The sequence below is a fragment of the Dasypus novemcinctus genome, chromosome 13, assembly GCF_030445035.2.
Source record: "Dasypus novemcinctus isolate mDasNov1 chromosome 13, mDasNov1.1.hap2, whole genome shotgun sequence".
Taxonomy (NCBI): domain Eukaryota; kingdom Metazoa; phylum Chordata; class Mammalia; order Cingulata; family Dasypodidae; genus Dasypus; species Dasypus novemcinctus.
Genome location: NC_080685.1, coordinates 24374732 through 24399847, shown reverse-complemented (window position 1 = coordinate 24399847; position 25116 = coordinate 24374732). Strand labels below are relative to the sequence as shown.

General features: G+C 39.0%; 1 protein-coding gene across 3 annotated transcripts in view; it reads left to right on the top strand.

Annotated features, from left to right (window-relative positions):
• Positions 1–24820, top strand: part of ANP32E (acidic nuclear phosphoprotein 32 family member E) — a 44896-nt gene extending 20076 nt beyond the window's left edge. Inside the window, exons 1-7 of one of the 3 annotated variants that reach the window (XM_004461623.5) lie at positions 5119–8229; positions 11119–11268; positions 12191–12313; positions 13050–13215; positions 14329–14507; positions 20428–20482; positions 21801–24820. In XM_004461623.5, coding sequence (XP_004461680.1) covers positions 8176–8229; positions 11119–11268; positions 12191–12313; positions 13050–13215; positions 14329–14507; positions 20428–20482; positions 21801–21868 — 795 coding nt within the window. In that variant the 5' untranslated portion in view covers positions 5119–8175 and the 3' untranslated portion in view covers positions 21869–24820. Of the gene's footprint in view, positions 1–5118; positions 8230–11118; positions 11269–12190; positions 12314–13049; positions 13216–14328; positions 18955–19271; positions 20110–20427; positions 20483–21800 lie in introns of those variants that run through there. The other 2 variants (XM_058275293.2, XR_009180269.2) reach the window with 2 other exon arrangements.
• The last annotated feature ends 296 nt before the right edge of the window (positions 24821–25116 follow it).

The following is a 25116-nucleotide window of genomic DNA, read 5'->3' as shown; positions in this document are numbered from 1 at the left end:
AGCAGATCTATGAGAAAAGAGAGCAAGAGAGCTCCATAGACACAGAAGAGGATCCTGCAGCCCCGGGAAGGGAGATGAGCCTTTCACCTGATAGTTTACAGCTGACCTTGTGAAAAGGCAGTGCAGCTGAGCCAGAAAGAAATGAACCTTCCAGCCTACAGCTGAGATGGGAAGAAGCTAGGCCCATGGAACCTTAAGAGGAAAGAGGAAGACTGAACCCTCACTGAAATCACTCACCATCTTGCTTCAACATGTGGCAACTGACTTTGGGTGAGGAAGTTACATTGAGATGGATTCTTTAGAGCCTAGTAACTGTAAGCTTCTACCCCAGATAAATACCCTTTTTTAAAAGCCAACAGATTTCTGGTACTTTGCATCAACACCCCTTTGGCTGACTAATAGACCATATATTTGTATTTTAGTTTCTTGAACTGAAATACAAATATAGTTTCTGAAACAAATACCATACAGTGGATTAGTTTAACAACAGGAATTTATTGGCTCACAATTTCAAAGGTTAGAAGGCATGATATCTTCCAGCTGGCCAGCAATTATTGGATTAAGGCCCACCCTCATTCAATTTGGGCAACTTTAACTAATAACATCTTCAAAGTTCCTATTTACAAATGGGTTCATACCCACAGAACCAGGGGTTGAGCCTGAACATGCCTTTTGTGAGGAACATGATTCAATCCTCAATAATCTGATAAGGGTTTAATATCCAGAATAGATTGAAAACTCCTACAATTCAACAATAAATTGACAAAGAACCCAATTTAAAAAATGGACAGAGGACTTAGCTATTTCTTCATAGAAGATATACAAATGATCAATATACACATGAAAAGATGCTCAACATCATCAGCCATCAAGGAAATGCAAATTAAACCCAATGAGGTACAACCTCACACCCACTAGAATAAATTTTATTAAAACAGACAACAATGTAGCAGTTTTATGTTGTTATGAATTCCAAAAAGAGTTATTGGATTATATTTGTAATCTGGTCTGTACCTGGGCGTGATTATGATTAGGACTTTGATTGGGCCATTTCATTAGGGCGAGTCCCCACTAAGGGGTGGGGACTCACAGATAAAAGGCATGGCAAAGGACAGGGTTGGGGGTTTTTGATGTTGGAGTTTTGATGTTGGAGTTTGATGCTGAAGCCTTAACCTGGAGCCCCAGGAAGTAAGCTCACAGAGGAAACAGAAGCAAGCCACAGGAAGAGAGGAACCCTGAGCCCAGAAAAAGCAAGCCCTGGAAAGAGAGGAACCCTGAACCCAAAGAGAAGCAAGACCCTGGAAGGGAGGAACCCAGGAAGCCTGAACCCTTGCAGACATCAGCAGCCATCTTGCTCCGACATATGAAAATAGACTTTGGTGGGGGAAGTAACTTATGCTTATGGCCTGGTATCTGTAAGCTCCTACCCCAAATAAATACCCTTTATAAAAACCAACCAATTTCTGGTATTTTGCAATAGCACCCCTTTGGCTGACTAATACAAACAACAACATCAAAAATGAAATAACAAGAGCTGGTAAGAATGTGCTAAAATAGGAACCATAGTACATGATTGGTAGGAATGTAAAATGGTACAGCCACTGTAGAAAACAGTTTGCTGGTTCCTCAAAATGTTAAAGATAAAACTACCATATGACCCAGCAATCCCACTTCTAGGTGTATACCAAAAGAATTGAAAACAGGGACCCAAACAGTTATCAGTACACCAATGTTCACAGTGGCCTTATTTACAATAGCAAAAGGTGGAAGCAACCCAAATGTCCATCAGCAGATGAATGCATAAACAAAATGTGGTATCCATATACAATGGAATATTATTAAGCCTTAAAAAGGAATTAAATATGGGAAAAATACAATTAATGTAAACTATGGACTATAGTTAATAATAATATTATAAAATAGAATAAAAAAATAAAAACAGTAATATTGTAATATTCTTTCATCAGTTATTACAAAGGTACTCTACCAATGCTAAGTGTCAATAATAGGGGATTATAGGGGGTATGGGATTTTTCTTTTTGTAGCAATGAAAATGTTCTCAAATTGTGGTGAAGAATGAACAACTCTGTGATTATATCAAGAGCCCCTGACTGTACATTTTATTTTTATTTTTTTTTAAAGATTTATTTTATTTATTTCTCTCCCGTTCCTCCCCCCTGCCAGTTGTCTGTTTTCTGTGTCCATTTGCTGCTGCTTCTTTGTCTGCTTCTGTTGTCAGTGGCACGGGAATTGACTGTACATTTTAGATGGATTTTATGGTATGGGCATAAAACTTTTTTTCAATTGAAGGAATAAAGTCCAGATACATGCTACAACATGGATGAGCCAGGAAGGCATCCTGTTGAGTGAGATAGGTTAGACACAAAAGGATATATTGTATGATTCCACTTATATGAAATAGCTAGAATATGCAACTTCATAGAGACAGAAAGTAGAGTACAGGTTACCAGGGACATGGGGGTAGGAAGATGGGGAGTTAATGACTAATGGGTATGGGGTTTCTATTTGGGGTGATGGGAAAGTTCTGGTAATGGATAGTGGTCAGGGTAGCACAACATTGTAGATGTGATTAATCCCAATGAATTGTATGCTTGGGAGTGGGTGAGATAGGAAAGTTAATGTTATATACATGTTTCCACAACTTAAAAAAAAAAGACTGAAGAGATGATGACAATTGAATGCAATAAATGATCCTGGATTGAATCTAATAATTAAGGAGAAAAGTCCCAAAAGGACATTATTGGGACATATGGAAGATTGGAACATAGACTGTAAGCTTTGTATCAATGTTGAATTTCTTGAATCTGATAAAATATACTTAAGAAGGTTATTATGTGAATATCCTTGTTCTTAGGAAATGTACATGGAATTATTAAGTGTTCAAGAGCATGATGTATACAACCTACTCTCATATGTTTAGAAAACAGAAAGCTAAATAAACAGATAGTCAGCTGGCCAAGCAGATGGATAGATAGAAGGATGGATAAATAGAATGATAAAAGCAAATGTGGCAAAATGTTCAAGGGATCTGGGTATTGGATAGGGAGGGGTATGTTGGAGTACTCTGTGTAGGGTTTTGTTAATATTTTTCCAACTTTTCTATACGTTTGAAATTATTTCAAAATAGAAAATGAAAACAAAACAAAAAAACAAAAAGGGCACTAGTGAGACTTTACCAGAAAAATGCGTGCAGTTATTCCTGCAGAGCAAATAACCCTAAATTTAGAAGGGTACTACAATGATGATCATTTTTTAAAATATCTAATTTTTTGTGTGGGGGGGACAGGACTTTGGGAAGGTCTTATCTGGGTGTTTCTGGCTCAGGATCTCTCATATGGTTTCTGTCAGTGTCTGGAGCTGGAAAAGTAGATGGAGCTAGAGAACCAGGGGCGAGCTGGGCACCTCACTGTCTTCATGTAGTCTCAAGGCTAATGTGATCTCTCTGCTGGGTGTTTGGGCTTCCTCTGAGGGTAAGTGTTTGGAGAGAACTATCACATGTTGGGTTCCTCAGGAAGCTGACTTTGAGATGGAAGTAGCATTTGGGACATTTATTGGGGCGTTATCTTGGGACCAATATCAGTGGAGGGGAGAAAGAAGCAGGATTAGGCAGAAGGAGAAATATGCAGTCCTATCAAAGGCCTCAGTCAACACCATGGAGTGCTCCAGAGCTGGGATAACCCTTCAAAGTCTGTCTAAATCAAGGCAAGAGGGCAGGCTGGGCCTTTTAACCACTGTGGACTGCCAATAGGACGAGATGTAACCACTGGCCAGGCCAATTTTCTTTAGCTGAGCAGTTCCTACAAGGGCTGAGAGCTGAGAGCCATCTCCTGGCAGTACTTTCAGCAGTTAAGGGAGTAAGTCCTTCATTCCTGAAGGAAAATCTGAGTGGCACATTATCAATGTCCACCACAGCCCCGGACTCAGCTGTCCTGTAGAGACCTGGCAGTGAGGAAACTAGGTGGATACCCAAACCTCACTCTTCTCCTGACTTCTGACTTGATGCAGTTCATGTGGGGTTTGAGTCACAGAGCAGAATGGAGAACGGTGAGGAGTGGATCTGTAGCAGCAGCAGATGAGTTTAGTGTTTGGATGTTAAAGACATGGTGAGTTTAATGATATTCTAATATATGCTTTCTATTGGTTGATTAAAGGAGTTTTCTTTTTTTTTTTTATTTTTATTTAATCCCCCTCCCCTCCCCTCCCCCGGTTGTCTGTTTTCTGTGTCTTTTTGCTGCGTCTTGTTTCTTTGTCCGCTTCTGTTGTCGTCACTCGGGAAGTGTGGGCGGCGCCATTCCTGGGCAGGCTGCTCTTTCTTTTCACGCTGGGCGGCTCTCCTCACGGGCGCACTCCTTGCATGTGGGGCTCCCCTACGCGGGGGACACCCCTGTGTGGCAGGGCACTCCTTGCGCGCATCAGCACAGCGCATGGGCCAAGGAGGCCTGGGGCTTGAACCGTGGGCCTCCCATGTGGTAGACGGACGCCCTAACCACTGGGCCAAAGTCCGTTTCCCTAAAGGAGTTTTCTAAACCACCCTCTCACTCATTCCGATCCTTGCTCCTTTCTTTCATCTACCTTCTGATTACCTAACCTCACTCTTCATTCTACCATTTAAACCTGCCTCATTCCTTCGCTTAAAACATGTTCTAGACTATGTTTCAGTCTTTCTTTTACTTTTCATTTTAGCTTCATTCACCCACTACTAGCCTGGTAATGTTCTTTCTCATGCAACTCCTTCCCAGGCAGGCACCTTTCTACCTGAGTACAGCCTTGGGTAATCTCTCTTCCCCCAGGACCTTTTACCCTGGCTTCTGGGGTAAAACTGGAAACAGATAAGTTTCAAGGTATTGAGAAAATGTAGTTGAGAAGTGATATGAGAGTGGAGACAATGGGTGTGGAGAGAAGGCCCACTTTAGCAGATTCCTATTTATGCTAATATGTTGTCTTTTCTGCAGCCACAATCCAATGGTAAAAGGAATTCATGGACTCATGGACTTTCCTTACCTTTTTGTTTTTTAAAGATTAATTTATTTATTTCTCCCCACCTCCTTGCTGTTTGCACTTGCTGTGTCTGTTCACCTTCCTTTTTTTTTTTTTTAGGATGTACCAGGAACCAAATCCGGGACCTCCAATGTGGGAGGGAGGTGCCTAATCACTTGAGTCACCTCCACTCCCTGCTTTGTTGAGACTCTCATTATGTTTTCCTCCTTGCATCTCTTGTTGTGTCATCTTGTTGCATCAGCTCGCTGTCCTGCTTGCCCTCTCTAGGAGGTACCAGGAACCAAACCCAGGTCCTCCCATGCAGTAGATGGGAGCGCTATCGTTTGAGCCACATCTGCTTCCCTCCTTACATTCTTTATCTCCAACATACTCTTCCATTCTGTTCACTGTGGCTCAATACAAAGCCCTACTATTTAACCCCAATAGTCTTCTTTCCTTGAATCTCTTTGGCTTCCATAACATATATTTTTTCTTAATGAATTCACCTCCTTCTTTTCTCCTTCTGCTTGGTTTTGTTGATTTCTTCGGTAGACAATCCCTCACTCCTCTCTTCTCTCAACCTTGTTTTGTTCTCTTTTGCCTGAGAGCTTCTTAGATCTCTGTTAGACCTTATTTTTTTCCTCCTGGCCTCATCTATCACTTGTAAATCTGAATCTCCTTCCCGGAACTCCCTTTTGGATTCCTTTCCAGACTCAGAGAAGCTAAGCAATTCACAGGATAATACAGTGGCAAGTGGGATCAGAACCCAAGTCTTATTCTAAAAAGTGCTTCTGAGGCAGGTTACTATAAGAAAAGAGGGAAGACTGAGTCACAGCTGGGACCCGGAGGAGAACATGAGTAGGAAGACGCTACCCAGAAACCCCCTTAAGGAAGCCTGCTACAAAATACAGAAACAGAAAGACCCTGCTGAGACCCCGATTTCAAGAGGAAGCCCTGAATAACTCCAAGCAGGCTTCTCCATTGGCCAAGATAACTCCAAACAAAAGGCATCCTCACTGGTCCCCTGAGAGCTAACAGGTGGGAACATAAGGCAACCAACCAGAGCAGAAAACAGCTGGGGCCCCACCCCAACATTAAGAAAGGGGAAGAGGAAAGGCTAAAAGCTAAAAGCAAAGGCTTATCCATGGGGCTCCAAGCAGGGTCTCTTATCCTGTAGCATACCTGGACCTGTGTTTGTGGTTGTGTACTCTTTTCTCATTTCTCAATAAACTTTTTACTCCTTTGCTTACCCTATGACATGCCCTTAAATTCCTCTATGCATCAGTCAAGAACCTAGAAGTCCAGAACTGAGTGTCCAGCTAACACTGACACATTTCTTTTTAGCTCTTTTTTTTTCTTCTCTTGCTTTTAAATAAACAACTCCTTGAGTCCATTTTGGTTCAGTTTGTTTTGGTTCAGTTTTCATATCATCCTGGTTTCTTTCAGCTTGCATTAAAACAAAAAAAACTTACCAAATGGCCCCCCAGAGATGCATTTCATAAAAAAAAAACAAAAACCAAAAAAACCCACAGCCTTTCCTATTCCTCTTTTACAAGAGCCTCTAATTTCACCTTCATGAAATTTCCTTTTCGGGGAATTAAAAAGAAATATTTAGCATTAAGAAGACAACCTCATTTTGCTTTCCTTTGAAGTATTTAATCTGCCAAATAGCAAATATTTACGTTTTAAATATAAGCTGATTTGAGGAACTGCTTGTCTCTGTGTAGGGGAAGGAGGAGCAGCTGTAGAGTGGCGAGGAGTCTGTGTGTGGGAAGCCAAAGGTCTCTAACCTGAGAAACTAGAAAAATAGCAAATAAACACTCAGCCCTGGGAGGCCTGGAGCTAATTCACCCACATTTCCCCCTCCGAATCATTTGGATCTTCTTTGGGTACTTATCCTGAAAATGATGCTAAGAGAATGAAGACAGAATTTAAGCAAGAACCAAGAAAAGTTAAGACACTCAAGACAAAATTTTAAATACCATTTTTATCCTACTCGTATATGCCCCACAGACAGACATTTAAAAGCACACTTTACCTGCACATCTCCATGGAAACCAACCAAAGGGAAATTAGATAGGAGAGGCATTGCACAGCCATTTTTGTGCGAATTGATATCTGATTTTCATTAGGCCAGAGTTCTTTTTCCTCCAAGGTCTCGGTGTTTACTACAGCAACAAACCTCAGAAGCAATTCCTCCAGGAGAGTTTTATTTAAAGGTGCCTAACACTTCACCTAACTGCTTTCAAAATCAGGCAGTCCTTCATCGTGGAAGTTAAAATACCGTCAACATCCCGACTCTGGTTCTGCACAACCCAAGGTCAGTCTCCGTGAGAAGCCTGTGCCGGGTCGGACAGTGCCACGAAAGCATGCTTTTAATGCTTTGATGTGCACGAGGCCGTGCACCTTGGCTGCAAAGCAGGGGCTGCGATTTAAAACCGCCTAGAGCCGGTGCGTGCCATGTGGTGAATTATCCGTCTCGCAAGTTCGGAACGCTTGAAGAATGCTCTCTCCCTCCCTTTTACCCTAACAACGGAAAACAAACAAACAAGCAAACAAACATAAACCAAAAATCCAACAGGCATCAAAACCGTGCGAGCGCCTAGGGAAAGCGCGCCAAGCACACAAAGAAAAGAAGGGGGGCTACTGGGATTCAAAATCATTTCCTTAGGACGTACACCCTCCTGGACCTATCGGAGTTAACTGCGCGCTTAGTTGTAGCCAATAGACACAGTGTTTCTGGTCCAGGCCCGCCTTGAAGACTAATAGACATATATGCAATCCAATAAAATAGTGTGATGCTGAAGAAGCAACCAATACGTTCGGGAGGTGGGTGGAGTGTAGACCAGGGGGTTGGCGGTGCCGTGTCATGGAGGCTCAGTTTCTGAGCAGCCATTGAAGGGGAAGGAACTGCGGGTGTGTGTGTGTGTGCGCGTGTGTGTGCGCGCGCGAGTGTGTGGACAAGGAGGTGGGGGCAGCCGAGTTAGAGTCCCAACTCCTTGGACTCCATTTGCTATTCTCTCCTTTCTTCCCCACACCTATCTGTTGGTGGTGGGCGTTCTATTTGCGTTTCTTTTCATTCATTTCCAGATCTTTTTAAATTTTAGGGTTGGGGGTAGTGGGAAAGACAGGAAAAGGGAAGGGAGGAGAGTAGTGGCAGAAGAGGAGGAGGAGGACATGGAGATGAAGAAGAGGATTAACCTGGAGTTAAGGAACAGAGCTCCGGAAGAGGTGAGATGACTCAGCCCCCCCCCCTTCCCCACCAGCTTTATATTCGGAGGGTCGGATTTTTGGGGGTCCGGGGGTGTAGAAGAGGTATTAAATTAACTTCCACCTGGTATAAGGGTTGAAGAAAACGTTCAATTTCAAGTTTCAGATCCTTAAAGTCTTCCTAAAATGGCGAAGGGTGTAAGTTTCTAGGGGCGTTTTTGTGTGTGCCTGGGGGCCGAGCCCCTCTGGGCGCCCACGGAGCTGGGCTTCCTGCCCTGGCGGGGGCGGGGGAGCGGGGCCGCACGGGCCGCTCGGCGCTTGGCTCTCAGCGTCGGTCCCGGGGGCCGGCGGCGTGGGCGCGACCCCTGCTTCCTCTCGCCCCTGCCGCAGCCATCGCCACCCGAGAAGTTAGTCCAACTTTCCTGCCGTGCTGCCAACTCGTTTGGGGGAGGGGGCAGTGGGCGCGCGACGCCGTCCTGGAGGCCTCTGGGCGCCGGACTCCGCGCGCGGCGCGGGCTGGGGTCGTCGCAGTCGGCCGCCGGCCGCCGGCTGCGCCCACTCCCCCGGGAAGCGGCGCGCGCCGACCGCGACCAGGCGAAATCTGGGTCAGGCGCGGGCTGGTCGGACCGCCGCTAAGTTTTGGGACTCGTCGCAGTGACGAGGTGGGGAGGGTACGTGAGGCGGAGTCCCTTTCTTTCCCCTAAAGGGGAGGGAGGACCGCCCCCCCGCTGTCGGCTTTTGCCTTGCGATGTAATGATAATCAGTGTGTCGTGTCGCGGTGGCCGCCACTCCAAATTTGATCCCTGGAGACGGTCTCACAGAACTCGACAAATAGGTCGTGGCAGTTTTGTGCTTTCAAGATGGGCTCGGCGAGACTCAATGATGCGCTCGCGCCGCTGTCGCCTTAGTTAAAGAGACAGGGTTGGGAGGGGCCACGTGAGGCGGGGTCGCGGTCAACTTTCGGGGACGGGCGGGAGGCGTTTCCGCGCCTTTTTGAGGGCGCCCTCTCGGCCTCCCCAACCCTCCCCGCCTGGGGCGGTGGCGCGGGGGGAATGCGGCCCGGGAAGCGACACCTTGTCCTTTAGGGCGTCCCCTCCGGGTGTGGGGCTCCCTGTCGGGGGGAGCGGCAGGTCGCGGGAGCGGCAGGTCGCGGGACACGAGGCTTCTGGGCCGCTGGCCTGCAGGAGCGAGCTTGGGGACCCGTGGCCCGGAAGGAGCCCACACTTCAGGTTGCCCAAGAAAGCGTCAAGCATCTTGCTAGTCTGCGGCCCCTGAATTAAGCCCTACAATTGGAATATGCCGAATTTATTTGTTTAACCCGGCTGGGAGTGGTGCCTGTGCAAACCAGGATCGAAGGGGAGTAGCTTTCAGCTAGTGGGCTGCGGCGTGCCGGGTGGGAACTCAACGATCTTTATATACTTATTTGTCTATAGTTTCTGTTTCCCTGAACTTGGTAGGGGACACGAGGAGGAAACAGTTCCTGTTATCCGGATCATCCCTGAGAAAACTTGAAGTTTTGTAGGGTCCACGCTTTAGGGGATTCGGGGGTAAACAAAATCAAACTTACAAGCTCTTTTTCAGAACCACACTTTTATTTACTTTTTTTTTTTTATGTTTTGGACAGGAAAGCTAAATTTGCCTCCCTGCTCCCTAACCCACTCTCCTCCATTCTTTTACATAGCGATCGGTAGTAACTTCCTTGCCAGTGTTGGGGAGTGCAGGTTACCTTTTTGTGGCCCCTCCCCTATGGGTGTAATAACGGTCTCGTGTATTTGTATAGCTGTTTACAGTTTACAAAGCACTTTTCCTGTTTGTTATTTTCGTCCTTGGGACAGACTTGTAAGGTGGATTGTATTGTTCTAGAATCCAAATGAGCAAACGGAGTTTCAGGAAAGTGAAGTGATTTACTGAAGTGGTAGAACTGGTTTTCTGACCAAATCTAGTGGCCCTCCCACCACTCAGCTTGTCTAGGAATCAGAAGACCTAGGTGAGACATTAGGTTTTTGGGCCTTAGTTTCCTCATCTCTAAATGGGAGGTCGTGATGCATTCCTGGTCACTGAAATTACATTGACGTCATATTCAAATAGAGAAGGTGGCATTCCCTCTTCCTTATTTTTAGCCTCCAAATACCTCAAACATGGTTTGTACTGGGGGTAGCCAGGATCTCCTGCCTCCCCCCTAAGTCATTTAGGCCCACATCAGGAAGTTTTGTTCCTGAAACTCTGACCTAATGGGGGTTCCAGGCCCCTCCCTCCAAAAATGGGGAAAAGTCTGCAAAAATGCTACTAGGATGGCAGGGAGAAATAACATTTTGTCAAGGATGCATTGTTCTGGGTGATATTGTTTGACCTCGATATTATAACAAATAGCACTCGAAAACTGGGTAGTTCCAGAAACGTTTCTAACGTTTTCTCTTGGAGGATAACAAAGTTTTGGTTGTTTTGAGTTATGATGGCATTTCTCAACCAAAGATTTTTTAAAGAGCTTAAAACTGGAAGAAAAAAAAATGGCATAAAGTTTCCTCTCTTCACTGGGAGCTCCCTTAATTCCTTTTCCGGTATCCCAGGTGTCACCTTACTACATGAATCTATGCCCTGATCTTGAGGGTCTTTCTCCAGTACTATCAGGAATAGAAACAGGTTTTTCACATGGACCTTTTCCAGAGTTTTTGTTTTTTTATGTTTTTGTGGTTTAAAGCAAACATTGAACTTCTTAGACCAAATTTAAGTGTAAAAGATTGGCTTATGGTGATGGCTTTAGATTGTATTTGGGTTTTTCTGGGAGAATGAAAAGGATCTGCTTAAGGGGATTAGTGGTTTTAATATTCACATTTCCAGTGTGTCAGGACCCAGGTTTATTGCTTAAACAGACTGCAGACTGAAGAATCATCAATGTGTTCCCTCTTACAGGTCACAGAGTTAGTCCTTGATAATTGCCAGTGTGTCAATGGGGAAATTGAGGGCCTGAATGATACTTTTAAAGAACTAGAGTTCCTGAGTATGGCTAATGTGGAATTGAGTTCACTGGCTCGGCTTCCTAGCTTAAATAAACTTCGAAAGGTAAGTTGCATTAGGCATGAATGCATCATATTTTCAATGCCAAGGACTATTATTTTATCTAGATTTTGGCCAAATGAAATAACCTGTCTACTTACTAGAAGTTTTCTACCTTTCTAGAAATAAGGAAAAGGTTCTATAGGATTTTGGAATCAGCTTTAATAATTCTTTCAGAAATTTAAATTTAATAGTGGAATTCCTTTATGACATGTATTCATATTTAACATCTATAAAATCCACATGTGGGAAGCGGACTTGGCCCAATGGATAGGACATCTGCCTACCACATAGGAGGCCCCCAGTTCAAACCCAGGGCCTCCTTGACCCGTGTGGAGCTGGCCCATGCGCAGTGCTGATGCGTGCAAGGAGTTCCCTGCCATGCAGGGGTGTCCCCCGCGTAGGGGAGCCCCACGGGCAAGGAGTGCGCCCTGTAAGGAGAGCTGCCCAGTGCGAAAGAAAGTGCAGCCTGCGCAAGAATGGTGCCACACACAGGGAGAGCTGACACAACAAGATGACACAACAACAATAACAAAAAAGAAACACAGATTCCGGGTGCCGCTGGTAAGGATAGAAGCTGTCACAGAAGTACAGCGAACGGACACAGAGCAGACAACTGGAGGGGCGGGAAGGGGAGAGAAATAAATAAAAAATAAATGAATAAATCTTAAAAAAAAAAAAAAATCCACATGTAACACAATTTGAACCAACCCTGGGTTAAGAACCCATTATATTAGGGTTCTAGTAATTTATTTGGGAGGTTTTATTACATGGGAATTTGGAAATTAATGGCTTATAATATCCGTTTCTTGAAGCCAAAGTGAAGAACAATTGATTTTCTTTTTTTAAATTAATATATTTTAAAATTCTTTGATCTATCCTAAGCCTTTACCATACTTTGTTTTCTCTCCATGTTGAATATATGTAGTTGGAACTTAGTGACAATATAATTTCTGGAGGCTTGGAAGTCCTGGCCGAGAAATGTCCAAATCTTACCTACCTCAATCTGAGTGGAAACAAAATCAAAGATCTCAGCACAGTAGAAGCTCTGGTAAGTCGAAAGGTTTTGTCTCTGGACTTGATTTTTTTCGTTGAATTTTCTGGGATTTGTTTGCATTTTATTAATTTCTACTTAATTCTTTTTGGAACTTTTGAATTTGTATATATGTTGTGATTTAGATTTTTACTGCTTTCTTTTCCTTAGACTAAATCATTCAGATATATTTTCAGATCAGTATTATTTTAGCATCAACTTTTGGAATTGAATATCTGGTTTTTTAATTTCCAGTGTTTTCTTAACTTCTATTCCTTTGCTTCTTTCTTATTTTTTGGGTTCTTTTATTACTTGTTCCCTCATGTCCTGGTATAAGGGAAATAAAAGGCAATGAAGTGGAACTCTGAAAATTGTTGCTCTGATTTTTTAAAAGGTTTGGGAGGAGGTTATAATTGAAAGTAAACTTGTTGGTGGGCTTAAATTACCATGCTATTCTTGTTGCCTATGTATAGGCAGATTCAGTTAACAAAAATGTTTTTGGGTACCTGCTATAAATAAGGCACTAAGCCAAGTAATAGAGACATAGCAGTAACTAAAACAAAATTTCTACTCTCCTGTTTACATGCCAGGAATTAATTAAGAGGGTTGGTTGTGCTTGATATAACCTTCATTATAAAATTCTAAAAATCTAAAAATTATTCTCTTGATTTTAGGTATATATTATCTGGTTCAGGAATTTTTTTAAAAAGCAGTATTTTAAAGCTTCAATTTAAATTTAACTTTATTTTTCCAGCAAAATCTTAAAAATTTGAAAAGTCTCGACTTGTTTAACTGTGAGATCACAAACCTGGAAGATTATAGGGAAAGTATTTTTGAACTACTACAGCAAATCACATACTTAGACGGATTTGATCAGGAGGATAATGAAGCTCCAGACTCTGAAGAGGAGGATGATGAGGGTAATCGCTCTTACGCTCTTAATACCCATGGATGTGTCATAATTATAGCCTCAGTTCTAGCTGTGCAAATTAAATTGAGCCTGGAGGTTTAGGTATGAAAAAAATTAAACATGATGCTAGTAAGACAAGAAACAGTTTAAAACCTATAGCCCTAGCCCTGCATTTCTTCTTTCAGATTTCTAATAGTGTCAGGGAATTTAATGATTAATACCAAGCTCCATGAATTTTAACAGCTATATACACTTGTGTAACTACCACCCACAAAGAGTTGACTTTTAAGATAGTATTTTTTTTAAGAACCATTCATAACAGCATTATTCATAATTGCCAAAAAGTAGAAATAACCCCAAAAGCCCCTCAGCTGATGAGTAGATAAACAAAATGTGGTATAGGAATATAATGTAATATATGCTACAACACGGATGAACCTTAAAAACATTATGCTTAAGGAAGCAAGCCAGTCAAAAAGAACAAATACTATATGATATCTTATGTATGAATGTCCAGAATAGGCAAATCCATAAGGTAGTAAGTAGATTAGCGGTTGCCTATGGCTGGAGGGAGTGGAGAATGAGGAGTGACTGCTACTGGGTATGGAGTTTCTCTTTGAGGTGATGAAAAATGTTCTGGAATTAGAGAGCATACATTTTTGGATAAATGTGTGACTAACAGATCATATGACAGAAGAGCTTATATTGTAATGAAAGATTAAAAGAATCATTTTTAAATTGTAATAGGGTACTACTTGTTACTGTTGGGTAGGTAAATTTTTTTTCACTGTATGAAGAAATTTGTTGGATAAACAATATAAAATGATGAAATGATGGACAAGCAGGTTTTGAAGTGTCCATAAAATAAAACAAATTTTAGTGCATATAATGTTCTAATGAAAATTTATACATTGGTAAATTATCAGTGTTTTAGAAACCATATTTCCCAAATAATGAACACACCTATTATAAAAGGGAATGTCTTAAAATAAAATCACTCTGATTTCCCATTGACTTAGAGTCACCCATTGACTTAAGAGTTTAAAGTGATTGGGGCAGGGGTAAAGAGGATCACCTACATCTGGCCAGAAACATTTGCTGATCTTTTAAAATATTTTTTAAGATGGAGATGAAGATGATGAAGATGAAGAGGAAGATGAGGCTGGTCCTCCTGAAGGGTATGAAGAAGAGGAGGATGAAGATGAGGAGGATGAAGATGAGGATGAAGATGAAGCAGCCTCGGAATTGGGAGAGGGAGAAGAAGAAGTGGGCCTCTCATACTTAATGAAAGAAGAAATTCAGGTGAATAGCCACTTTTTTAACATACACTGTATTTTTTAGGCATAAGGCTAAGTGCTATAAAACATGAATTGTATAGGGAGCAGATGTGGCTCAAGCAGTTGGGCACTTCCCACATGGGAAGTCCCAGGTTTGGTTTCTGGTGCCTCCTGTAAAAAAACAAACAACAAGCAAAACAAATGAAAAAACCAACTCAGGGGAGCTGATGTGGCTGCGCGCTGGCTTCCCACATCTAGAGGTCCCAGATTCAATCCCTGACCGCCATTACCTCAAAAAAACAAAACAGAAAAATAATTGAATATAAATCAATTGTTTATAATTTGTGGATATGCTTGTCTTTTTTTTCCTCATTGTCCCCTACTGCATACTATGCCAAAATAATCCAACACTTACTAGTTTTACTTCCCAGATATCTTTCAAATCCATTCTTCCCTCAGCAGGATTGTGTTTTGGAAACACTTTACAAATAAATATTCCCGAGCCTCAGTTTCTCTTATTTATAAAACTGAGCTTATAATACCAGTCTCACAAGATTGTTGTAAGGATTTATTATGCTAAGATATATAAAGTATAGATATTCTTGGCACATTATAGGTACTCAAGAAAAGGTAAGTTTCTTCCTCTGAGATCCTCTCTCTGAATATAGCCTCACCACTTAGGTGTGTCCTCCGCAGTGCTGCCTGGGTAGTCTGAGTGAATGTGTGAGCAAATCACTAGTCTGCTTGCAATCCTTTAATGTTTGTCTTGCCACCAAGATATTTGGTTAAGCAAATAAGGCCTTTCGTTATTTGGCCTCTGCTCCCTTTCCAAGCTTCATCTCCCTCAGTACCAAATGAAATCCTTGCTATATCATACCATTCCTTGCCTTTGTGTCTGTATATGCATTGTTCACTCTCTGAAATGCTTTTCTACCCATTCTGTCTGATGAACTTTTTTATTGAGATAAACATAAATATAGTGAATCATGTAAAATGCTCTCAATTCATGTACAGCTCCATGAATTTTTACATATGTATATGTTCGTATAACTACCATCCAAATCATGCCTAGTTTATACTTACCTTCAAAAACTCAACTCTGGACTTGCTTCATTATCCTTTCTAGGATTTCTCCGAGGCAATCACTCCTTCCTCTGTTACCTTTGAACCTTGATTAGGCTTACCCTGCTGATAGGCACTTTAGGAAAAACTTATTTGACCACTTCCTACAAGGTGGTGTGCACCTTAAGGGCAGGGGACATGCGTCTTTGCGGTCTTAGTATCTACTACATTGGCCCATGGTAGGCTCACAGAAAGTGCCAGTTGGCTTGAATAAATCATCTTTAGTCCCTGGGAATTTAGATAAATGATTTTCTCCTAATGTTAAATTATAAAGTTTGAGAATTCATTATCCATTTTCATAATTTTAAATAACTTCTCTTATTTTCTTATTTAGACCAGAAATTCTCCTGGCTCCCCTGCCTCCCCCACGAGATGGCTCCCTCATCTGTTTGCTTGTTCTTTTTGCTCATTGTTTGCTCTTGTTGTCTGCTTGGGTTTTTTTTTTTCCCCTTGTTGTCTGTTTTTTATCTTTAGAAGACACTAGAAACTGAACCCAGGAACTTCCATGTGGGAGGCGGGTGCTCAACTGCTTGAGCCACATCCACTTCCTGCTTGTTTGTTTTTGGTCATTGTGTGCTCATCATCTTGCTCATTGTTTTTGTTTTATGTATGCTCATTGTTTTTGCTTTTCATTTTTGCTAGATGACTGCTCTTTGTTTTTTTCAATTACTGCTTGTTGCCTGCTCATTGTCTGTTTATCTTCTTTCGGAGGCACCTGGAACTAAATCCAGGTCCTACCATGTGGGAGGTGGGTGCTCAACTGCTTAAACCACATCTGCTCCTCTCTTAATGACTTTTTTTATTAAAAGATTTATTTTTAGAATTTATTCTCAGACCCCTCATTGTTTGTGCCCACTGTCTGCTCTCTGTGTCCATTTGCTGTGTGCTTTCTGTGTCTGCTTCTTTTCTCTTTAGGAGGCACTGGGAACCAAATGTGGGACCTCACATGTGGGAGAGTGGCACTCAATCACTGGAGCTACCTCTCCTCCCTGCTTTGTTGTCTCTCTCATTGTGTTTCCTCTTTGTGCCTCCTTGTTGTGTCATTTTGTTGCATCAGCTCACTGTACCAGCCTATTGTGCCAGCTCTCTGTGTTGCTTATCTTCTCTAAGAGGCCCCAGGAACTGAACTTGGGACCTCCCATGTGGTAGGTGGGAATTCAATTGCTTGAGCCACATTGGCATCCCCTAATGACTTTTATATTGGTTGGATAATATCATTCATCAATGATAATTTTTCTGTCACATTTTATTTTATAAAGATTTATTTTATTTATTTATATATTTCTCCCTGCCCTCTCATTTGCATTTGCTGTGTCTGTTCGTTGTGTGCTTATTCTCCTTGTTTTTGTTTTTTTTAAGGAAGCACTGGGAACTGAACCTGGGACCTCCCATGTGCAAGGGAGGCACCTAATTACTTGAGCCACCTCTGTTCCCTGCTTTGTTGGGTCTCATTATGTTTTCTTCCTTGTGTCTCATTACATCATCTTGTTGTGTCAACTTGCCATGGCAGCCTGTCGTGGCAGCTGGCTGTCTTGCTTATCTTCTTTAGGAGGCATTGGGAAACCGAACCTGGGATCTTCTGTGTGGTAGACGGGAACTCATTCGTTTGAGCCACATCTGCTTCCCATCTGTTACCATTTTAAAGATGAAATTAGGGTGGAAATAATAAGGACCTTTTGCTTGTTTGAGGCCTTAGTGAGTTAGGAGCTATGCTTTAATGAAGAGCAGATCTTTAAGTATTTTAAATATTCATGGAGAAAGTCATACCTGGAGCATATACCAGTAAACAACTTTAATATTTTTCTCCTAAGTTTTTATTTATTTAGTAAAATAATGGATTCATGTTTGTTTGCATTTGGCCTTTTATTTTCTCTGACAGTGATTCTGCCTTGAGTCTAAGTAGTATTAAATAATTTAAAAATGACCTTTAACTAACTGCAAATGTTTAGGTAATCATTCCATTGAGTAATGGGAAATATTAACCAAAAATGATACTGTAAACTATAGAGCAAAAATCTTTTAAGAGAGTACATACAATACTAAGTCAGTATAGAGGTATCAGGGACCAGCAGAAGTTTTCATTCCTGATGAGAAAATTTGAATGATTAAAATGAAGTCTTTTTTAGAACCTAAGTATCAGGAGAAGCTTACAGACTACTGAGGTGTAAAGAGAAGTTAAAAGGAAATGCAAATCATATTTGATTAGCTGTTTTTTGTTTGAGTGTTTTTATTTCTTCTTCAGAAGCAGGGAATTTGTATAAAGAAGGACTTATGGTATAGTATATTTCATTAAAAATGGGGTTGGGAAGCTTTAGAAAGATTGAGAATTATGGTGCTCTTGTGCTATTCATAGCACAAATGAGGAAACATTTCCTATTAATAAGGCAAAGAACATAGTCTGTACTGAGCAAGTCTGTGGTAAAAACTGAGGGTTTTTTCAAGAGTTATTGTCTAATAAGATGAATTAAGAAAACAAACAGCAACAGAAGCAGACAAAGAAGACGCAGCACATAGAGAACAGACAACCGGGGTGGGGGAGGGGGGAAGGGGAGAGAAATTTAAAAAAAAGGGAAAAGAAAACAAACAAGGAAAGCGGATGTGGCTCAAGTAACTGAGTTCCTGCCTACCACGTGGAAGGTTCTGGGTTCAGTTCCTGGTGCCTCCTGGAGAAGATGAGCAAGACAGCAAGCTGGCTCAACGGACAGGCATGGCGAGCTGACACAACAAAGATACAAAGAAGAATGACAATGAGAGACACAACAAACCAGGGAGCTGAGTGGCTCAAGCAACTGAGCACCTGTTTTCCACATGGGAGGTCCTGGGTCCAGTTCCCGCTACCTCCTAAAGAAAGGACAAGCAGACACAGAGAGCACACAACAAGTGGACACAGAGCAGTCAGCCCAAACAATGGGAGAGGGAGAAGAATAAATACGTAAAATAAAGCTTAAAAACAAAAAACATGAATCAATCATATTATGTTTAAAACAAATGCAGAGAAGTAATTAGCTTTTTAGACCTGGGTATTTTCTTAACTATCAAGGAATAAATGTGATTATTATCTCAAGTGTTTTTAAAAAATCGTAAATATTTAAATAATCTCTTTTATTTGAGATTCCTAAAATATGTCTCCCTCCCTCTCCTTTCCTCCTCTTCTCTTCCTTCCCCTCCCTACCCTCCTCCTTTCTTCCTCTCTTTTCTTTAGTTTAAACATGCAGTTCTCCTAATTTTTATTGTAGTTCCTTTCTGTACTTTTTGCAATTCTATCTATTCCTTTTGCTCCTTTTAGCTGTCTGCTGTTCTAGCACAGTTGCTTTCCAATGTTTGAATTAATTGCAGAAAAATGATTTGTGGTATGAGAATCATGTACTTTTGCTTCTCAGGGGCTTCTTGGTAAATGCTAGAAAATTAAGTTCTCTTTAGTATGTCTAGACATACAGGGCTGGTGGATACTGTGAAAAGGGTGGATTGTCAAAGTTTTCCCTAACTACCCAGTGGTTCTTGACATTGTCATATTGGTTAAAGTATTTTTGAGAGCAGTAAATTTTTGAGCTGAAGAGGAGACTCTAGGTTGGTTTAGTTCTTTTCAAATATTTATTAGCACCTCACCTACCTGGAGCTCAGCTTTTTGGAACATTACCAAGAACAAGGCAGTTAGTAAGTGTATAAGGCCTCTGAGAAGCCAAAATATAAGTAACAAAAGACATCTTATTTGTAGGAGAGTGTTCAAAATATTAGTTATATTTTTCTTTTATATTCAGTATTTAGGTGAGATTGTTGATGTATTTTCTGATTCTATAGCAGATTAAAATTGAAATACTAACTGATTTGCAAAAAAGAAGGCAAGGCATTAAAACTAGGAAAAGGTAACAGCTCAGAGTAAAGGCCAGGGTCATTTTAAAAAGGAAACCATCCTACATACATTAATTAACTCAGGGAATCAGCATATACTATTATAGTATAACGTTCATGGTCAAAATGGATAACCCTGATTATTCAAGAAAAAGGTTTAAGTTCAGCATAAAGTGGTAGAAGAGTATAGTACATTTTAGAGATTTGTATTCCAATTGGCTAGAGTATTAAAATTATGATGCTTTAAAGGCTATGTTTAAATCTTAGCTATCCAGAACAACTCATTCCACAGAAGTGTATATCAAGTTTTATTGTGATTTTTTAATTGGCATTCCCTGCTTTAATGTATAGATTTTTAGATGTAGAAGAAACTTACAGATCTTTTTAGACTACTACTATCTTTTTTTAATTTCATAAATATTTTAATGACTGAGTAATTTACTATCCTTTTATTGATTGGAAAATTGAGGTTCAGAGAAAGAAAGTGACTTAGTAAACACATGAAACTATATTGGACCTAGGATTTGGATAATTTCGACCTTGATCTGTAAAATAAAAGGATCTACCTTTGAAATAGTCTAAAGTTGTTTTGTTAGTTTGGCAGCCACTAAGCCATATATGTACATTTAAATTAAGATGAAATAAAACTAAAAAAATTCACTTCCTCTTTTGCGCCCAGCTATATTTCAAATGCTTAATATCTACATGTGGCTGGTGTTGCTGTATTGGACAGCACAGATATAGAGGCAGAAAATACTGTAGGACAATATTGGCCTAAAGCATTACTTACTTTCATTAAAAAAAAACTTGAGGTTTAGTTGGTTTTTTTTTAAAAGGACCTATATAAGTTAGGCTGAGATCATCAGGACACAGAATTGTAGTTTCTTTGCCTTTGTTGGGATATATTACTACCAAACAGTGAAAAATCCATGTCATAGCTTATTAATTCTCAAATTGAATATTGGAATTTCAAGGATGAAGAAGATGATGATGACTATGTTGAAGAAGGAGAGGAAGAGGAAGAAGAGGGTGAGTTACATTAGCCATAAAAAATGGTAAAATTAAAGTCATGGCCATTACTTATGGTTTTAAAAAATGATTCTCTAATTCAAGTTATTACTGAACCATTTGAACCTCAATTTTGGTATGTGAGTGTCTTCAAAGGTATTGTAAAACTTTTTTTTAGAGAGTAAATTTTTTTCCAGTGCATTCATTCTATTTTTAAAAAATTGAACTGCTTACATTTATTTTTCTCACTAAACTTATTTTTCTTTTTTATTTGAGAGGTTGTAGAGTTACAGAAAAAGCATGCAGAAAATGAGTTTCCATATATCACCCCCCCCTTAGACACAGACCTATTATTGACTTTATATTAGTGTGGTACCTTTGTTACAATGGATGAAACAACATTATTATAATTATACTTTTAACTATAGTCCATAGTTTGCATTATGGTGTGCTGTTTATGTTGCATAGTCCTATGTGGATTGTTGTTGTTTTGTTTGTCTTGTTTTGTTTTGTTTTTGTTTTTCAAACTTTTATTCTAATAATATATATACAACATAAAATTTTCCCTTTAAATCACATTGAAATAATTCAGCGGTGTTAATTACATACACAATGTTGCGCTACTGTCGCTACCATCCATTACCAAAAGTTCCCATCCCCAGTTCTGTATCAAGCATTAACTTGCCATTCCCTACTCACTGTTGCCCTTTATAACCTGTATTCTAGTTTCTGATTTTATGAATTTGCTTATTCTTTTTAGTTCATATCCATGAGATCATACAATATTTATCTTTTTGTGTCTGGCTTATTTCACTTACCATAATGTCTCAGGGTTTATCCATGTTGGCATAATAACATTTAATTTTAAAACAGGAATGAAAAGATAATAGAAATGAGCTTAATTTATTATTTTCTTTTAGGTTACTCATTTTGGAGAGGGTGAAGTCTTATCTGTAAGAGAATAATTGAATTCCAGATAATGCCCTTTTCATAGTTGTTCTCTGGTAATCTTTTTTACCTAGATTTTCAAAATTTTAAAAATTCACTAACAATTCTGTTGATGGCTGTTAGTTTCTTGTTCTGTACTTCATGATTTGGCCACAAGGGTGCATAGCAAGCTGTTAGGATTTATGGATTTGTTCTATACATTGGCATTGAAAGAAATTCAGAGAGGAAACAACCTGTAATTTTCTTTTTTTGTCTTCTTTTTTTTCTTCTTTATTTTCTTTTAAATGTTACATTAAAAAAATATAACCTATAATTTTCTTAGGTCACTAACTTTTCACTAAGATAAATTCGAAACAAGTATTTTACAAGTTTCCTTCTAATCTTTCTTCAGAAGAAGAAGGTCTTCGAGGAGAGAAGAGGAAACGAGATGTTGAAGATGATGGAGAGGAAGATGACTAGATCATTCTAAGACTAGATTTCCTAATGTTAATGGGTTTGCAATAGAGTGATCACATCTTCTTTGTTTCTTCATGTACAGTAGCTATCCCTACCGAAGATAACTTGTAACTTTTTATAGGAAAAGTGTGGTTTTACTATTTTTGCCTTTTTATCATTCCAAATAAGATTTATTAGTCTGTTCATGATCATATTGTGTGTAGAGAAAAATCTTCATTGACCCATTGTGAAATTCCCTAGTAATTATTTGGAATCTTAATTTTTCTAATTCAAGTTCATTGTATTAGTCATTTTTAGCCCATAATTAAAACATGTTAGCTTTTACACAGGTTTAGTATGGTGCATTTCATTCTTTAGGTTTTAAAGTTATTTATAAACTAATTGAAATCACAGTAGGCTTTAATATGACATGGCAATAGTCTCTTGAATGGTAAGTTGTTAGTTTTTTTTTTTTAAGAGGTGACCCAGAAACCTTTAGTTCAAAAATAATGACTTTTTTTTTGGCTAAGAATAGTTGGGTACATTTTGTCACATGTGTAACTTGCTAAGTAGAAGCAGAATCGTAAAGATTCTATTCAGCAATATAATTCATGGATTTTGTGGAGGCTTCTGAAACCTCTGTTCAGCCAGGTAACTGATAAGATTTTATTTTTGAAGGAAAAAATTGCTTATACTAAGTTCAGAGACAAGCAGGTGAGCCCTTTTTTCTTCAAGCTGCAGATCATGACATGTCAGGGTTTTGTTTTGTCTTAGGTGTGTATTCTTTTTCCCCTCAGCAATTCCTTTATGATCACCTTCCTTTCTTATTTCACTTCCCCCTCCTCGTATCGCAAAAATACAGAATAAAAAGGGAAAACTTGTGGAAACCAGGAAAACCTTTAGTCTTATACCACAACCACTTTTTCAGACCTATCTGCATTTTAAACTACCAAGCGAAATAAATTGAATCTTTTCTCAGATATGAATATTATCCATACAGTTTTATGCAACAGGTTCTGCTTCATGGTTAATGTAAATTTCTCTTGTTGACAACATGTATAAACAGTATACATGCTGAAGAAAAAGAAGTGGGGGAGGCTTTTGGAAGTGGCTTTATTGCTCTTCAAAAGTCAGAATTGCCTGTTGATAATGAGACATTCAAGTCAATATTTTAAAATTGACTTCCTAAATGATTTGGATACCACTTTGCAAAGTATTTTTAATTTTCAATTTTTCTTCCTATAGTTATAAAGCATTACCAGATAGTACAGCATTTTATTGGAATATAGTAGGCAGTTGGAAAATTATTTGAAGCTAACTCAATATTAAAATTAAGATTTGTTTTCAAATGGATGTCCAGTAAAAACAGGAAAACATTTGGGATGGGATAAATGTGTGTGTATGTGTTCCTTGTATGGCTACTAAATAAAGTATAATGAGTAGATAAGTACTTCTCCATTTTTGTCATGGAGGCTCCACTCAGCTATCTAAATTTTTTTCCCTTCATTTTGAATATTTTATAAATGTTTTTAAAATTAGTGTCAGCAAATTAAGTTATGTTTAAATACTGGGACACATTTAAATTACTGAGTATAGTACATTTTATTATTTTTATTCTAAAGTGTAATACTTTGGGATTTTAAAGTAAAAAATATGAAGTTATTTGTGGAGAAACTAAAAAAGTTACACAACTGACTGAAATAAAGTTCTTGGGATAAGTTCAGAAGAGGAGGGATTGGAATCTCCAAAGGACCTAACATTTTATTCCTTTTTAACAATTGAAATGCCCCGTTTGAGTCCACAAAAGTGTTCATTGCATAGTTATAAGATTATAAAATACTTATTTTTAAAATTAAATCTCTAAAATTGACTTTCTTATCAATCATCTTATTGTGCAATCAAAAAAAAGAATTCTTTGGTTTGAAAACAACACGTACAGCCTCCAGATAACTTTTAAAACTTACTTAGCTTCATGGGTGGTATTTTCATGCAAATAAGTAAGGGTGGGTTTTATATTTTGTAGAAGTTTTTGGTCCTATTTTAATGCTCTTTGTATGGCAGTATGTATATAGTGTGTTAAGTTCCTAAAGAACCTCTCCTTAAAAATTTTGAAGTTAATACTTTTGTGGAACTGTGTTTTGAATAAAGCCATGACAGTGTTAAAAACAAACAAATAATGCAGTAGTCCTGATTATTCTTTTATTGTTTCTGACCCGTTTTTTTCTGTGACTGCTGTAAGTTAAATTTTTTGAAACTGAATTGTTTAGGATAAATTGAATTTTTGTTATAACAATTTGTTTCAGTGTATGACATTTGCTTTTTCAACACCACCATTGGGTGTTGCTTTGAAGGTCTTTAAAAACTCAAAACAGTTTGAAAGTTAACTCATTCAAACATTCTGATATGCTATGAGGCATTACAATTTAATAGTTTAACTTGTCACCTTCCCTGTTAGTTTTTTTCCAAGTGGAAGATAAAGTTCTAGATTTGCTTAATTTTTCTGTTAGAGTTACAAATTGAGCCAGTACTTTTTGTATTTTGATTTGAATTAATAACTTTTTACCTATAGTTAACTAAAATGATTATAAAACTATTGTATACCAATAGTTTTCTAAAATGAGTTCAGTCTCCATTTATACTGTATAATGTTTATTTTCAGATTCCTTTTGATGATATAAATATGAATATACATAATTCTTGTATGTTTACCTTAAGTAAAGCAAATTTGATGCAAATATGTTTTCTTTCTTTTTTGGTTCTCTTGTGGTGAGTGATTTTTTAAATGTTTAATTTGTAGACAACTCTGGAATGTATTTTGTAAAGTCAAGGCAGATATGTAATATTGAGTTATGTTTTCATGATTGCTTTATGATTTAATATTGAAAAGGTATTTTAATGATAGAATTTTGCTATTTGAGAGAAAATATTTGAAGTACATTTTAACTACAGGTATTGATCATTAAAATTAACATTTTTTGTTGTTGTTGTTTTGTTGGGTCTTTAAAAAATTCAAAACCTTTCCCCTTTGTTTAAAGAAAATGGTAGAACCACACTGAAAGTTTTTGGTTGGAGGTGTTAGATTATAAAGCAATTGAGTGAGACTGATTTAAAACACTTTTTTAAGTTTCATTTATTCCTTTTATGTTTAAAAATTAGGTTTTAGAACATGTGACATTCTTTCAGTTGCTGAAAATTTCCCTTCTGTTCTTAGTACTGGATGCAGTGATATTCTGCAGCCTTTGCTTAATAATAGCATTCTAGTATTGCATGCC